General features: G+C 39.1%; 1 protein-coding gene across 2 annotated transcripts in view; it reads right to left on the bottom strand.

Moving 5' to 3' along the window:
- The window catches only part of OXR1 (oxidation resistance 1), a 451,238-nt gene that overhangs the window by 224,452 nt on the left and 209,395 nt on the right, over positions 1–17,391 (bottom strand). For both annotated transcript variants that reach the window (XM_030863081.2, XM_030863084.2), the window contains exon 3: positions 12,569–12,765. In XM_030863081.2, coding sequence (XP_030718941.2) covers positions 12,569–12,765 — 197 coding nt within the window. The remainder of the gene's footprint in view (positions 1–12,568; positions 12,766–17,391) is intronic.

Below are 17,391 nucleotides of genomic sequence, written 5' to 3'. Positions count from 1 at the left end.
GGCAGTGCTGACGGATTTACTGTCATAGGGATTTAGCAAATTTCAAATAAGATCATGATTATTTCTCCACCACGAAACAATGTCTGTTTAAATTATTACACAATTTTAACCAGTATAGCTTCAATTAGGCTGCTTAGAAATCATTAAATAAATTGACAGGTATAATTTGTTTCTAATAAGTTATAAGTTATACTGCAACTCAAATACCAAACCAACACCAGTAGCTCAAGGAAACCCTGGGGTATTGACATTTCTTAATCCATTTATCACAGCCATGATTAAGCTGTGTTTCTCGATCCTGGGTTGATTACCTCTGACAGAGAACAATAACAGAATCAGGGCAAAAGAGAATATGGCAAATGTACAAAATATGGTGGTAACTTTGTAAATTACAGTTGGCAAGCTTATCTAGCATGTTACAAACATTACCAATCTATAGGGGTATCAAACAAACATCTTTTTCTTCTTTCTGAGTACACCTCTACTGCTTAGTAAAATTTAGTTAAAATTGTATAAATGCTTAGTTAAAAAATCTAATTTCTCTTGAAAGAAATAAAGTGTTCATATTTAGTCTAGACTGGAAAAGAAGTTTTCATTTGTGGTTTTCCTAGGCCTCATGTTTTAAAGTGGATTTTAAATGGAATTTTTTAAATGACATGAAATAAAAACCCATTCAAATACCCCTCCAGCACATACACACAGACGCAGATTCTCATACACCGAATCCCAAGGTCTGCTTACCCCACAAGTAAACAAAAAAATTGAACTTGGATTTTCAATATCTTCAAATTCCATTATCTTAATACAAATGGCCCAATCTAATGCAATGTGGGTCAAAAAGAAAACGCACTTCTACATGTGCAGCAGTCTTTGAAATCTGTGAAAAGCCCAGGTCCATTTAGGGAAGTCCAGATTCCATGTATAACAAGGAACCTCAGCAACAGAATAATTTTCCTTAAATAATCTTGTGACCCAGAAAGTATAAGAAGTCATCAAACAAACATCAATTCAAAACAAAGTCATTTTTCTCAAGAACATAATTTAATCTGAACCCTCAGAGCAGTTACCCATTTTAGTTTCTGTGCTTACAGACAGTGACCTGTGTGCCAAGTTGGTTCTGATTAAATCAGAGACTTCCTGCTTTTACATGAAGAATCTTCTAGCGTGGAGAGAAGGTTCTGGTTCAGCGGTGACCTAGTTTCATGCTGCAGAATGTGTCACCTCCAGCGAGATTAGTCTTTTCCTTTTTTTTCTTTCTCTTTCCTGCTACAATATTTTCACTTTAGAGTCGATCTTTTTTATTCTTATAATTAAAAAGTCTGGATTCAGAAGGAGAGGCATATAAGTTATGTGGTGATATTTTTAAATGCCTGGTGTATTGCAATTAAAAAATAGTTAAATACGTGTCTTGCTTTTACCTTTTTAGAGTTTCCAAACTAGTTATTACTGTTTTAATTTTGCCAACTACTCAGAAGAATTCCCAGGGAACCCCTAATTCTGTAGGCTCTCTTTTCAATATGTAAGCAGGCTGAAGTTAGTAAGATACAAATTTGTATTTATCTGTGCTTCATTAAGTTTGGAATGTTGAAGATATTCTATTCTGAAGGCAGGGCAAAGGACAAGATCAGTGGATGTCAGACTTTTACAAGTTCACAGAAGAGTAATATTTCGAAAGAATATTTGGGGGACATTTCCTAACTTAATTTTGACAAGTGAGGAGATTTAAAAATAACACATCTTAGGGCTTCCCTGGTGGCGCAGTGGTTGGGAGTCCGCCTGCCGATGCGGAGGACGCGGGTTCGTGTCCCGGTCTGGGAAGAGCCCACATGCCGTGGAGCGGCTGGGCCCGTGAGCCATGGCCGCTGAGCCTGCGTGTCCGGAGCCTGTGCTCCGCCGCGGGAGAGGCCACAGCGGTGAGAGGCCCGCGTAACGCAAAACAAAACAAAAAAAACACATCTTATTAAAAAATTCTACAAAAGCAATATATATACTATGCCATCATTTCGCAGAAGGCAGTCCATTTTAACATGAAAAGGAGGTGAGAAAAGAAGAAAAGAGAGGAGGGGAAGAAGGAAAGAAAGAAGGAAGGATGGGCAAAAGAAGGAAAAGATGGTCACTTTAATCGAATAAATGTAATTTCATGAAAAACTAGTATTCTTTTTTTAATGCATCTGTTTCACTATAAAAGGTATGGACTAGTGCTTGCGAAACCACTTACTGAGATCTCTGTCAATGATCAAATTTCATTTTTGTTTTTGTTTTTGAGAAGAGAATTGACCTGAAAACATGCAGAAGACAAACTGTTTACCTTAGTTATCAATCTACTTATTCTTTCCTTGACTTTGCCACCATTTCCAGTGTGATCATGAAAAAGTCATTCAACTTTCAGAGACTCAATTCCCAAGAATGCTATATGGTGGCCATAATAAGTATCCTACTCATCTTTTAGGAATGTTATAAGCATTCACTGAATTTAACATGTATTTTTTAGTCACCTAAAAAACTGACAATGCATATGTTAAAATGCTTTGAATCTTTTCATGTTGATCAAATCTGGGGAAGGTGTGGCCAAGTATGAGGGGAATTTGGATGGAATCCTAACACTGTTCTAGGCAGAAGGAAACACTTCCATAAAGCCCATCATACATCATACGGAAGGACACCTTTGGGAAACCACAATGAGCATGGCTAGAGTGTGGGGCTGGGGTCTGAGACTAAGCTGGAGAGTAAACTGGGGCAGAGCATGAAAGGTCTACAGAGCAACAAACAACCTTATCTTGTGGGGAATGAGGAACCACCTGCTAAAAACCAGGGGATAAGTGAGCATATCCACAAGGATCAGGGCAGGAGGCTAGCTTCACATAGCAGGTGGGCAGCGATCATGACGCCTCATTCATGCCACATCTTTAATGCACAACGACAATAACAAGCTCACTAATATTCATGGAGAACTTCCATGTTCTAGGCACTATTATAAGCACTTTACATAGACTACTTCATTTACTCCTCACAACGGCCCTTTCAGGAAGCATCAGTTTTATTTCCTTTTATAAGTGAAGACACTGAGCTTTGAGATTCTAAGTGCCTTGTTTATGGTCACATAACTAGCAGGGGGAATGGGATTCCAACTTAGACATCAGATTCCAGAGGCCAAGTTCCTCACCCTTGATCCATCCTGCCTCTGGGACCAAAAGAAGGAGCTCAGTAAACGCAGTGGAATGAATGACTACCCTTCCGCCTTCCTGCCACTGATCAAAACCATTCAGGGTCTTGGAGAGCTGATCGGAGCACTTTTCCAGGCAAGTTGATGCCTAAACCACTCTAAAGACATAACAGCTGTACTTTAGAAAACACGACCCAAACTTCCCCAGTAACGGTGCTCAAATTGTTACATTCCCCCAGTATTTAATTTTTATATTCTTTGCTACAACCTATTCTTTCCTTGGGAGAAGTGAAGAACATCTGGGCACCTCCTTTTCAAAACAATGCTGGGAAGCTTGAGGATCATTAAATTTTCCCTCAATCATTTTCTTCTTCATGCTGCAAATATCAATTCCATTAGTCTTTTCATAAATTAATTCTATGACAAGCGAAAAACAACTCTTTGAAAAATCTATTGTTAATGTATCGAATGTCCTGTAATTGAAACCAGCCTAACTGATTTCTCAGAACTGTATCATTTATCTGCTAGAATGTTTATAAAAATTGTATAAGGTTTAAACACATTTTACAGAGTAACTTTTCTATCGCCCTCCTCCATTAACCTGTTTTATTTTTCTTTAAAAACTTACTATTCATTGACAATGAATAACCAGTTGCTTATTTATACCCTGTTTTTCCCACTAGAGTATAAGCACCTGAGTGCCTGGACTTGGCCTTATTTTCTCTTGTATTAGTGGCACTTTGAACAAGGCCTGGTTTGTAGTAGGCATTTAATAAATATTTATTTAATTAATAAGTGAATAGGTTAATAAGTGAAGGAACATATTTTCATATATGAAAAAGTTTGAGTTAAACACATCCACCAAATAAACCCAGAATTTGTTTACCTGAATATAACTGGAAATTACTGTGTAGAGAACACTGACTGATTCATCATACATGGTATTCAACAAAGAGAAGGTGATACAGTGAGATTAATATAGAAAGGACAAAAGGTAGAGACTGATCCACGAGGGCAAACAAGAGATTAAAAGGCGTGAGCAGACTGTGAGTTCGCTTGACAAGGTGAGGACCTGCACGGAAGTCTCAACTGAAGGAAAGTTCCAGAAGTATTATGCAGACACCTGTTATTCAAGGAGCCCCCTACTGGCCCTGTTTGGAAGCCGTGCTGAGCCAAGAACCAAGGAAGGCTAACTTCAACCCTTTTCTGCCTTGTCTTTGAACTTGCAGAGAGCATTTAAATAGCATAATAAATGTGAATTGGTTCAGCCACTATGGAGAACAGTATGGAGGTTCCTTAAAAAACTACAAATAGAACTACCATACGACCCAGCAATCCCACTACTGGGCATATACCCTGAGAGAACCAAAATTCAAAAAGAGTCATGTACCAAAATGTTCACTGCAGCTCTATTTACAATAGCCTGGAGATGGAAACAATCTAAGTGCCCATCATCCGATGAATGGATGAAGAAGACGTGGCACATATATACAATGGAATATTACTCAGCCACAAAAAGAAACGAAATAGAGCTATTTGTAATGAGGTGGATGGATCTAGAGTCTGTCATACAGAGTGAAGTAAGTCAGAAAGAGAAAGACAAATACCGTATACGAACACATATATATGGAATTTAAGAAAAACAATGTCATGAAGAACCTAGGGGTAAGACAGGAATAAAGACACAGACCTACTGGAGAACAGACTTGAGGATATGGGGAGGGGGAAGGGTGAGCTGTGACAAAGCGAGAGAGAGGCCTAGACATATATACACTAACAAACGTAAGGCAGATAGCTAGTGGGAAGCAGCCGCATAGCACAGGGAGATCAGCTCGGTGCTTTGTGACCACCTAGAGCGGTGGGATAGGGAGGGTGGGAGGGAGGGAGACGCAAGAGGGAAGAGATATGGGGACATATGTATATGTATAGCTGATTCACTTTGTTATAAAGCAGAAACTAACACACCATTGTAAAGCAATTATACCCCAATAAAGATGTTAAAAAAAAAAGAAAAATGAGAATACTTAAATTACTAAATTAAAAAATAAACAAAGGTATATTACTACTGACCTTCCTTATAATAAATAAGTAAGTAAATAAATAAATAAATAGCATAATAAAAGGGAGCTTTAAATGTAATACATGACACCATTAAACTCCTAGAAGAGAACACAGGCAAAATGTTCTCTGACATAAATCGTAGCAATGTTTTCTTAGGTCAGTCTCCCAAGGCAAAAGAAATAAAAGCAAAAATAAACAAATGGGACCTAATCAATCTTATAAGCTTTTGCACAGCAAAGGAAACCATAAACAAAAAAAAAGACAACCTAAGGAATGGGAGAAAATATTTGCAAATTATGCGACCGACAAGGGCTTAATTTCCAAAATATACAAACAGCTCATACAGCTCATTATCAAAAAGGCAAACAACCCAATCAAAAAAATGGGCAGAAGATCTAAATGGACATTTCTCCAAAGAAGACATACAGATGGCCAACAGCCACATTGAAAAGATGCTCAACACTGTTAATTATTAGAGAAATGCAAATCAAAACTACAATGAGGTATCATTTCACACCAGTCAGAATGGCCATCATCACAAAGTTTACAAATAATAAATGTTGGAGAGGGTGTGGAGAAAAGGGAATGTTCCTACACTGTTGGTGGGAATGTAAATTGGTACAGCTACTATGGAGAACGGTATGGACGTTCCTTAAAACCTAGAAGTAGAGTTACCATATGATCCAGCAATCCCACTCATGGGCATATATCTGGAAGAGACAAAAGCTCTAATTTGAAAACATACATGCACCCCAATGTTCACAGCAGCACTATCTACAATAGTCAAGACATGGAAGCAACCTAAATGTCCATCAACAGATGAACGGAGGGACTTCCCTGGTGGTCCAGTGGTTAAGAATCCGCCTTCCAATGCAGGGGATGCAGGTTCAACCCCTGGACAGGGGACTAAGATCCCACATGCTGCGGGGTAACTAAGCCCGCGCATCACTGAGCCCGCATGCCACAACTAGAGAGCCTGTGTGCCGCAACTATAGAGGCCACGTACTCTGGAACCCGTGAGCCACAACTAGAGAGACGCCCACGTGCCCCAGAGAAGAGCCTGTGCACCGCAACGAAAGATCCCACATGCCGCAACTGACATGACACAGCCAAAAATAAATAAATATTAAAAAAACCCCAGATGAATGGATAAAGAAGATGATATAAAGATGTGTACACACACACACACACACACACACACACACACACACACACAGAAAATGGAATATTACTCAGCCATAAAAATGAAATAATGCCATTTGCAGCAACATGGATGAACGTAGAGATTATCATACTAAGTGAAATAGGTCAGACAGAGAAAGGCAAATATCATATGATATCACTTATATGTGGAACCTAAAAAAATGGTACAAATGAACTTATTTACGAAACAAAAATAGACTCGTAGACGTAGAAAACAAACCTATGGTTACCAAAGGGGAAAGGGGGGAGGGATAAATTGGGAATTTGGGATTAACAGATACAAATTACTACAAATAAAATAAGGACCTACTGTATAGCATAGGGAGCTATATTCAATATCTTATAATAACCTATAATGGAAAAGAATCTGAAAAAGAATATATATATATATACACACACACACAGGTATATATATGTATGTAATGTAACTGAGTCACTTTCCTGTACAACAGAAATTATCACAACACTGTAAATCAATTATACTTCAATTAAAAAAATAAATTAAGGGCTTCCCTGGTGGCGCAGTGGTTGAGAGTCTGCCTGCCGACGCAGGGGACACAGGTTCGTGCCCCGGTCCGGGAAGATCCCACGTGCCGCGGAGTGGCTGGGCCCCGTGAGCCACGGCCGGCCGCTGAGCCTGCGTCCGGAGCCTGTGCTCCTTAGCAGGAGGGGCCACAACAGTGAGAGGCCCACGTACCGCAAAATAATAAATAACTAAATAAAGAAATTTAAAAAGGGTTTTGCTAAATCTAACCTTTTTCTAATTTCTAACAGATTTAAAAGTTGTAGATCTTATTCATTGTTCTCCACAGCAGGGGTTCCAATCCTTCTCTCATGCCTGGAAGTATTCAAAGCTCTTCTTTACACTAAGCTCTTGGCCCATTTCCTCCCTCCTCCTCCACTGAAAAGGGCAAGGTTCATCTCCACTACCTCCACCAGCACCCCCCCTCCCTCCTCTTTGCCGCCCCCAAAGTTTATTTAGCACTTACTGTGTGCCTTACACTGTACTCAGTGTTAGGATTAATGACATTAATGCCATCCTTTCCTACTCATAAGAATTGAGATTTGGTATGGAGACATGCTAACACAAGAAGATAAGGAAGACAGCTAAGTGCTAGATGTCAAGGCAGCGAGAACGGAGGGTGATGAACAGTGCCTAGATCTATGAAGCGAACAAAGAGCCCCAGAGTGCCTTTAAGGTCTGATGTGATTTCTCCATCTTCTGGATTCCACAGCACTTTGAGTGAACCTCCCCTGCCCTCCGCTACTCCTCACTCATCTCCCCTACCTCTGGCCCCACCCATGGCATTGAGAGCATCTGTCTTGTATTCTAGTCACTGGTGTGCCTATTTTAACCAAGCACTCCCTCCCCCACCGAGACGTGATAAACACCTCAAGCGCAGGGATCTCTGTTTTACCCTTCTTATTCTGAGCAGCATCTTCTATGAGGCCTTCACACAGCTGGGTCTGATCGAGGACTAATCAGCATTTGGTGTGTCACTGAATGACTCTGATTATGGAGACATCTATTCAAGACCTGTCCCACTTCCTAACTGTCAAGCGAAAAAAGTCTCAGAATGGAAAGACATCAGCACATTTTACTAATAGTCACAGATGCTGGAGAGAGATGTACGAACTCTGGCTTTAGATTCTGAATCAAGGAATGAATATTACATGGATTTACAAGCCCAGCTTAGGGAGTGCTGGGACACTTCTGGATTCTGCATGCCGAGTCTTCTTCACTATCTCTACATCTGCTTTAAAACTCTTTTCAGAAGTCCTTACATGTAGTTCTCTAAATTAAATGTAGAGAATACATGGAGTATTAAAAATATGAGTCTGCTATTTGGTTTCATTTTCCATCTTTAAGTAGGGACTATGTTTTTGAAGGATATAGGTTTCTTATATACATTGTTAAACTCAAGTAGTTTTACTGAGCACAAACAAAAACTGGAGTGGGGAACAATTCTATTCTGTTTTCATCTGTTTACCCATTAGAGCCAGTCCACTAATTTAATATTATATTATTCTAGTTCTAATTAACACTTTTATTTAAAAATAATAATAGAATTGTAAGTACCTGAAGGACTTCAAATATCTAGTCCAGTTGTAAGTCACAACTCATTAACAGACCATGTAGTCAGTTTCGTGTGCTGAGATTGCATTTAAAAAAATGAAAATAACGATCAGAATAGATAGTAAGGAAATGTTCTCAGGAAATTTTTTTCAGCTATGTTGGTGGTTGAGTGCGCACTGGGTAAGTGGTGTACAATGTGTTAGGCAGAATTCTAAGATGGTCCCCAAGATGCCTCACCCCTGTAAGGTACACACGTGTGTGATCCCCAGGCCTGTGAATGTGATGGACATTACTCCCATGATTAGGTTTTATTGACTTCGAAACAGGAAGATCATCTGGGTGGCCCTGACCTAATTACATAAGCCATTTAAAGCAGAGAGCTTTCTTGGCTAGCCCAAGGAGAGGAAACTAGAGATTCATAAGAGAAGGATTTGACATGCAGTTACTGGCTTGAAGATGGAAGAGGCCACATGGCAAGGGAAGAGAGGAGCCTCTGAAAGCTAAGAGTGAGCCCCAGCTGACAGCCAACCAGGAAATGGGGACCTCAGACCTACCACTTCAAGGAACTGAATTCTGCCAACAAAAGGAATGAACTTGGAAGCATACATTTCCCGAGCTGAACCCACCTCCAGACAAGAACTCAGCCCAGCTAACACCTTGATTTTAGCCTTGTAGATACCCCGAGCAGAAAGTATAGTCATGTTTTGTGGATTTCTGACCTACACGGCTGTGAGCTGATAGATGGGTGTTGTTTTAAACAGCTAAGTTTGTGGTAATTTGTTTCACAGCAATAGAAAACATATACAGTACTTCATATGGTCAACTGTATAATAAAAAGCGAGCAAGAAAAAATACTCAGAAAGACTGATTTGGTCTAAATCTGTCACTGTCCAGATGAGAAGGTTAAGGTCAAGTGATGGTAAGTAACTGAGCAAGATTATACAGTTGGTAACAAAAGCAGCACAGAACAAACTCTTTTTTTAGCCACAGTCCTGATATAGTGGTTACTCTCCTTTTAATTTAGCTGAAGCTTCATATAACTCACACCAATAGAGAACAGCTTTTCCTCTGCTTATATCAAAACAATGAAATTTTATTATACTTCTTATAAGATGGATTGTTTTCCTATAAAAAGTAATGAGTTTATGCCGTGCCATTTTTTTTTTTTGCTGCTGTAATTGTTTTAACATGTTTCTGTTATTAGGAATAATTAAGGACCTAAATCTATTGTCTATACAAGGAGGCAATCATTTCTATTTCCTAGAGTTCTCTCAACAGGAAGTAGATCCTATACATAAATGCATGAGGGATAAAAGCTGTGAGATCAAAAGAAATTTCTAGAGAAGCTACTGCAGCCACTCATTAGCCACTAAGAGACATTTAAATAAGTCCAAAATTTTCTAGTTCTTTTTTTTAATTTAAAAAGTCTTCAATTCCTAGAATGGTTACTTAAATATAGTACTGCACTTCATTGCTAAACTTAAATGTAGTAGCAACTTGGCCACAAGAGGGCTCCCAGGGTTTTCCAGTTGTGTGAGCTATAAATTGAGACATTGAAAGATATCTTTAAATGAAAGGGCATGTTGGCTGGTGGATGGGTTAGTTGGCATGGTTTCCTTAAGTGAAATTTTCTGGGGATTGCAGTAAAAATATCACTCCACTGTATCACTCAAAGAAACTCCTCGGGCTCACCTCTCTAGACGGGGATGGTATCCTTCCGAGTGACATAAAAGGCAGACTCTAAAATGTCACAAGAAGGTTAATTTCATTCACAGAGTTGGCTATCTCTGGCTCACAGTTTTTTCTTTAATTTCTTTAAGGTTCTATCCCTCATCTAAAAAAAATAGAGAGTATAATACTTACAAGAGTTGTGAGGATCAACTGAGAGAGAAGAAAGGAGCTTAATGTGTGCCTAGTATTTGGAATTACCAATAAATGGCAGTTATAATTGTTGTTGTCTTTATTACCAATACATTTACTAAGGGATACTGAAATAGGCTTGTTTTGTGAAATGATCTTTCAATATAGGTGATTACGTGGTTGCTAATATTTCAGCCTTGAAAATGTCTCCAGGTCTATTTTAACATACAGACATGCCACTGACATTGCTTATGAATCAAACTGTTGCAAATCCAAAAATAAACATTCACTAGCTGTAGGACTATTTAAAATAACTGATAGTTCATCTTTCTGCAATCCAAACTCACCATTTAGAATTCTATCTTTCAGGCTTAGTTGTTTATTTACATTGGCCAAGCTGGGGGTCAATGTTTTACCCTCATTTTCTCATCTTTAAGGAATATTGAGTTTATAAGACAAACTTTATTTTCTGAAGGCAAAATATTGTCTTCTTATCCAGTTAATAAATCAGAAAAGCAGTAGATGGTAGTGGACATGTTGAAGGGTGGGAGGAGAGGACATTGGAAAATGGAGAGAGAAGCAGTTATGTAAACGTCACGGGCTTTTCTAGTTGATTGATTTTTAGAACTCTGCTATCATAAGTTTTAAAAATGGAAATATGTACCTGTCTACACTCTCGTATATCAATTCTCATTATAGCTGACCACTGACATCCTCAAAGACACCATGCTTGTTGTCTATTAAAAAATAAGACTTTAACATCTTCATGTGGAAAACAAGGAAACCTGAGAGTAGATATAGGAAGAAGATATAAAATGGTAGAAATCTGATCTGATTACATTTCTAGATAGAGACACTAAAATATCCGAGAAAAAATTCCAAACATCCCATAATGGGGTGGTGGGGTGCTGGATACCAAGAAAAACATGACCCCTTTGATGTAACTTTAGTAAAGCCATTAAGCCAACAGTGTCTACTATTAAGGACTTTGGTGATGACCAAATCTCTCCAAATGAAATAATAAGCAACACCGAGGCATCCACCTTCTTCCTGGTAGATTCATCTCCCCTACACATCACCTCTACCATACATATGTTTAGCAACTTGTGTCTCAATTACACCTAAAACACTGAAAATTGTTATTGTGAGTTAAAAATCAAGGCCAAAGACATGATGAACAAATACTGGTACATAAAAGTTGGTAATTCGACTTATTTGAATTGATTACCTCTAACACTCCAATTAAGTGTTAATGTTCAAAATTACAGGATATTATTCTACCTGGGAAAAAGGTGGCATAACGCCTGCAAGACCCTATCCACAGCCTACTACCCTGGCATACATTGGGATCTGGACGTGATTCAATCTCTCCAATGTGAAGTAATGTGCAAGGTAAAAACGGACCTACAACATAATCTGTCCTTCCTCAGAACGTAATAATTTTCTATTTTCTTAGTGGCTTTGTTAGTTACAGGCTGACATCAACCACTGTCTCAACAACCTGACAGAACAGGGTCAGCCACTTGAAAGCCTGGAGGGAGAAGGAAAAGAGCAAAAACCGAAAACCCAAAACAAAAACGGCGCCCGGCTAAAGACTGGCAGAAATGAAAATAGTAGCGCATAAGCTTAAAACTTGGAAAACCATATATATGTCATTTACTTCTCTTAGGCAGGATAGAGAAGGTCCTCAGGCCTACTCTCTTACTTAACTTTGCTGAAGGTGTGCAGTATTTTTCCAACTCCACGTTCAGACCGTATGAGATGTCCACCATAAACCATCAGAAAGATATACAGTCGGCCCTCTGTATCTGCAGCTTCCACATCCACGTATTCAACCAACCAAGGATTGAAGATATTTGGGGGGGAATATCCAGCAAGTTCCAAAAAAGCAAAACTTGAATCTTCTGCACATCCAGTACTATTTACATAGCATTTACATTACATTTGGTATTATAAGTAACCTAGAGATGATTTAAAGTATATGGGAGGATGTGTGTAGGTTATATGCAAATACTAGGCCGTTTTATATAAGGGGCTTGAGCATCCTTGGATTTTGGTGTCCCTGAAGGGTCCTGGAACCAGTGGATACTGAGGGAGGACTGTACACGTTATATAAACAAGGGACATTTAACCACAGCCCCACACATTCACTGTGCTGTTTGGATAGATCCCATCTATTCACTTGCATAAATCGTGGTGCTCACCAATGGTGTAGAACCTCTTCAGCTCACTCCTTCGGGAAGGATGCTTCTGGGAATTTGCTGCGTTGTTCTGCTCTTCTTCAATGATGGACGTCTTGGGTGTGGTGGGTTTACTGGCTTGTGGCATTTGCTTTCCTGCACCAGCCAAAGGGTTGAACCCTGGAGCCGTAATATCCACCGACTGGGACTTTTTCTTCAACCTACAGGTAAAGAATACCGCATGCTGTAATTACTGACTCTAGAGAAAGACACACTTTCTTCATATTTATCTCCACCATAATTGCTTTCAACAACTGAGTTATACTTGGCCTTGAAAGAGAACAAGGTATGTTCAGAAATTACAGACCTTCCCTACAGTATTTTAAATTCTTCAAATATTCTTGAAACTAGTGGGGAAGAAAATCTTCTGTCTAATCATTCTGAAAGGTTTCATTAAAATATATTAAAATGTAAGGTGATAAAAAGAAGACCTTTATTTTTTGAATAGCAAATAAAATGTAACTTCAGACAAAGACAATGCATTTGACTATTGCTTGTACTTTTGAAAGGAGTGTTTTTTAATGCTAATGCAAAACATTAGTTAGAAATAAATAATTGCAACCCAGAAAAGAATAATGAAATGCCTATCTGTATAACTAGAGGCTGCCAGTGCTTTTCTGTTTCATCGGTAACAGCATCTTAGCTGGAAAAATTATAGCGTTTATACTGTTTCTCCAGATACTCTCAATGACAATAAATGTATTGCTCACTCCTGCATTTTAGAGAGCTGACATCAGGCCTAACATGGAAAGCAAAAGGCCACGTAAGCACGAGAATATTTCTCTTGGTATAAAAATAATTGGTAGATGATATGAGTTAAATTCAAATACTTCAAGCTACACAACTTGATATTTGTAATGCAACTGAACCCTAAGCCCAGCTTACTCTAGGCCTTTGGTTCTTCTGGAGGCTAATGTTAAGTGTCATTTTTCAAGTCTTAATTCCCTACAGAAGGCGAGTTGGCAGTTTTCTTTATCAGTTATGGTAGTCACACCTGCAAATTTGGAATTTCCTGAAAGTTTCATACACCTTCACACCTACAGGTTTTATTCAAGCCTTTCCAGTACATTAGCTCCCACTTTCTGCCCCACAGTCAGACCCCTGCTCCTGCTTCTAGACTCGGCTTAGATGTGGTCTCCTCTGGGCAGCTTTCAATGACACAGACCTTGGTCATTCTGCATAGGAGGTTATTCATAATGAGCTCTCAATAAGCATTTATTAAATTGAATTTACCAGAGCAAAAGCTCTGTTAAAGAAATAAAATGTATCAATTAGTAGAAGATTCTTTAATGAAAGCAGTGTTTACTGAATTTTAGTCATTGAATTATCACCTGTAGGATATCTGCCATCTTCACATACCACCTATGTTACCTACTTAATATTCATGAAAATTGACTCGCTTTATCCAAATTGCCAACAAATATATTAACAAGTGCTCAACAGCACTAGTCATGAGAAATACAAACTAAGACCACACTGCACTCATGAACAGATCTACCAAAAGGGCTAAAATGTCAAAGACATGGCATGAAGTATGGTGATAAGCAGCAACTGGAATTCTGGGACACTGATGGTGGAGACCACTTTGGGCAAATGCCTGCTTAGCTGAAGGCATGCATCTTTTGACTCACCAATTCTATTCTTAGAATTTATCCTACACAAATATAGGCGTGTTCACCCAAAGACCCAGTTGAGAGTATTCACAGAAGCACTATCTGTAACACACAAATATCAAAAACAGCCCAAATGTCTTACCAACAGTAGAAATGCATAAGTGAGTTATGATGATACTTACATAGTGGAATTTTATACAGCAACGGAAATGAACAAACTACAACTACTTGCAACAACATGGACGGTTTTCATAAAAATAATGTTGAGAAAAGGAGACAGATACATAAAGGCACATGCTCTAGGATTCCATTTGTATAAAGTTCAGATAGAAGCAAAACAATCTATGATATTAAAAGTGTGGGTAGGATAACTGCTGGGGGAGTTATTACATTGATAGAGACATGAAGGGCTTTCTGGGATTCTGGTACTATTTTGTTTCCTAATCTGGGTTCTATGTATTTACTTTGTGAAAATCTAATGATCTATGGTTTCTGCATCTTTTCTGAGTATACCATATACTCCAATAAAAAGTCTCCATCTGAGGGCTTCCCTGGTGGCGCAGTGGTTGAGAGTCCGCCTGCCGATGCAGGGGACACGGGTTCGTGCCCCAGTCTGGGAAGATCCCACAGGCCGCAGAGTGGCTGGGCCCGTGAGCCACGGCCGCTGAGCCTGCGCGTCCGGAGCCTGTGCTCCGCAACGGGAGAGGCCACAACAGTGAGAGGCCCGCATACCGCAAAAAAAAAAAAAAAAAAAAAGTCTCCATCTGAAACTGACTGAATTTTTAACTTATTCATTTACAATGAAGATTACATATAGTTACTGAATGGCTGCTTGCTACAAAAAGGTGACAGTAGAAAGAAATAGAATGAAAGTCTTGGCCTCTAGACTCCCAAAGATGGCCAGAGTAGAGTGAATCTAAAGAAGGATCCTTTCCTCGCTGGGGATGGCTATTCCCTATCCCCTATCCCCCTGCTTTTCATGAACTGAAAGGGACTATTCATTCATTCCTTGAATGGCTACTCTGCACCAGGCGCTCTACTGGGCACCACGGATACACAGTGAGCAAAAGAGGCAAAACACCTGCCATCATGGAATCCTCATTCTTATAGAGGGAGACAAGTAATAAGCAAAGAAAGAAACCAATAGATAACAAATCAGGTGGCAAAAAGTACTGTGGATTAAAACAAAGCAGAGTAAAAGGGATAGCAGACAGAGGTGTACAGGCATACTATTATATAAAGGAGAGTCAAGGTAGTGCTCTCACACCATCAGACTTTTGAGGAGAGACCTGAAAGAAGGAGCCATGAGCATATTTGGGGAGCAGCATTTCAGCAAATGGGGAACCAGTTTTTTTTGTGTTAGAGGAACAAAGTGGCTGGAACCGAAAAAGGGAGGGGAAGAGAAACAGGAGATGAAGTCAACAAGATGGTGCTGGGGAGCAGGGGAAAGAGGACAGATTATACAGAGCTTCAAGGTCATTCAAGGAGGAGGCCCGGAGAGGATGTGAGCAAAGGAGAAATGGCACGATGACTGTATTTTAAAAGAATCACTTTGGTTGCTTTGTTGAAATTAGGTTGAAGGCTGTATTTCCAACTTAAGCAAACTGCACGCAACGTCCTTCAAGGAATCACCACCAAAAATCACCTACAACATACAAATCAACATACAACCAAGTATGTCGTAATGTTCAACATACTTAAGGAAACAAGGGTTTACTTTGTACAGGGTTATGTATTTATTAATGCCTTGGTCTTCCAATAACATCATTCTTGTCTTAGTCTGGAGTTTGTAGACTGGAACTAAAAGTTATGGTAGTACTATATGCAGCTTAAGAAGGCATTAAGATTAATAAGAAGTTAAGAAATAAGCTGGGGGCCACCAAAGCAGCAATGTTAATTTGTCCCAACGTGGCTTTCCGAAAACTGCACTTAGACACAAAGACTTAGACTATACTAAAAGCATTACACTGAACCCTACAAACTCTAAGAAATCACCAATATTTGATCATTTTCACTTACAAAAAGGTTAATTTTTCTAGAGTTCATCCCATAAACTGTATTTCAAAATTAAATTTGAGTTTCAGTATAAAGCAAGTTTTCTGGGGGGAGGGGGGTGCAGAGGAGTAGGGATTGAAAGGAAAAGTGCTAAATTTTCCTGAAAGAAATTCAACTGCTCTCTAGTTCTCAACAAAGATTATTTTCAAAATGTAAATGTGACAGATTTTATTTTCAATTCACATAGCAGATTATTTCGTCACCAGAAATTGTTTATATCTTATGTTGGTCTGTTTTAGAATTGACCAGAGTTGCTAAAGTTATGTGTCCCATGGGAGGATATCAACAATGGATCTTATGTTTGATAAAGGGCTAGATACTATAATTAAGGAAGTTCTCCAACACTTCAAACACCTAAGTGTCCCGCAACTCCTTTTATAGCCTCTTTGGAATGAGCAAAGGACAAAGGCAAGCAGCCAATAGGCTTTCTGTATTTCCCCTCTTCTTTCTGCCCTTCCCCAGCAGACACTCTTCCCAATCAAGACTTGAAAGGTATCATGTTTTCGTGTTGTTGCTGGAGTCGGGAATACTGCTAGTAGCTTTGTGGGCTTGCTTAAGAAAAGACTTCCATTGGCACGATCTTAGAAAGCAGAACTGTGTGGGTAACTGAATTACTCCTTTAAAGATTCTAAAGATGACTACTGTGGTTGACAAGGAAACCTGCTAAACGCTACCTTCGATTTCCAAATTTCATGAAAGGGGAAGTCTTTTTTACATTTTTAAACAATGTTCTTAATTAAATGTGTTAAACAAATGTAAATATAGCATAATGGCCTATGTAGCTGTACATGAGATAAAATACCCATTGATGATAAATGAAGCACTACAAATAGAGACAAAAATAATCCCTTAATAGGCACTGAAAGGATCTTTGTTTAGTGTGCTCTGCATTTCCAAAGACATGAAAAGAAGGAGCCATCCCTCTTGGCATGGCTCTGATAGGCAGACCGTCTGGTGTTTCATATCTTTGCCTTTTCTTGTTCCTCTGTTCTTGAACAAAAAAGAATTCTTCCTACTCCTCCAAACATATATCCCACTACCTCCTTTCTGCATGGGAACAATGTTGGACACTTCTCTGAGACTCAGTTTCCTCATCTATAAAATGGGGATAAAACTACC

This window comes from Globicephala melas, chromosome 17 (genome assembly GCF_963455315.2).
Source record: "Globicephala melas chromosome 17, mGloMel1.2, whole genome shotgun sequence".
Taxonomy (NCBI): Eukaryota; Metazoa; Chordata; class Mammalia; order Artiodactyla; family Delphinidae; genus Globicephala; species Globicephala melas.
The sequence above is the reverse complement of the archived record's forward strand: the minus strand, read 5'-3'. Positions and strand labels throughout refer to the sequence as shown.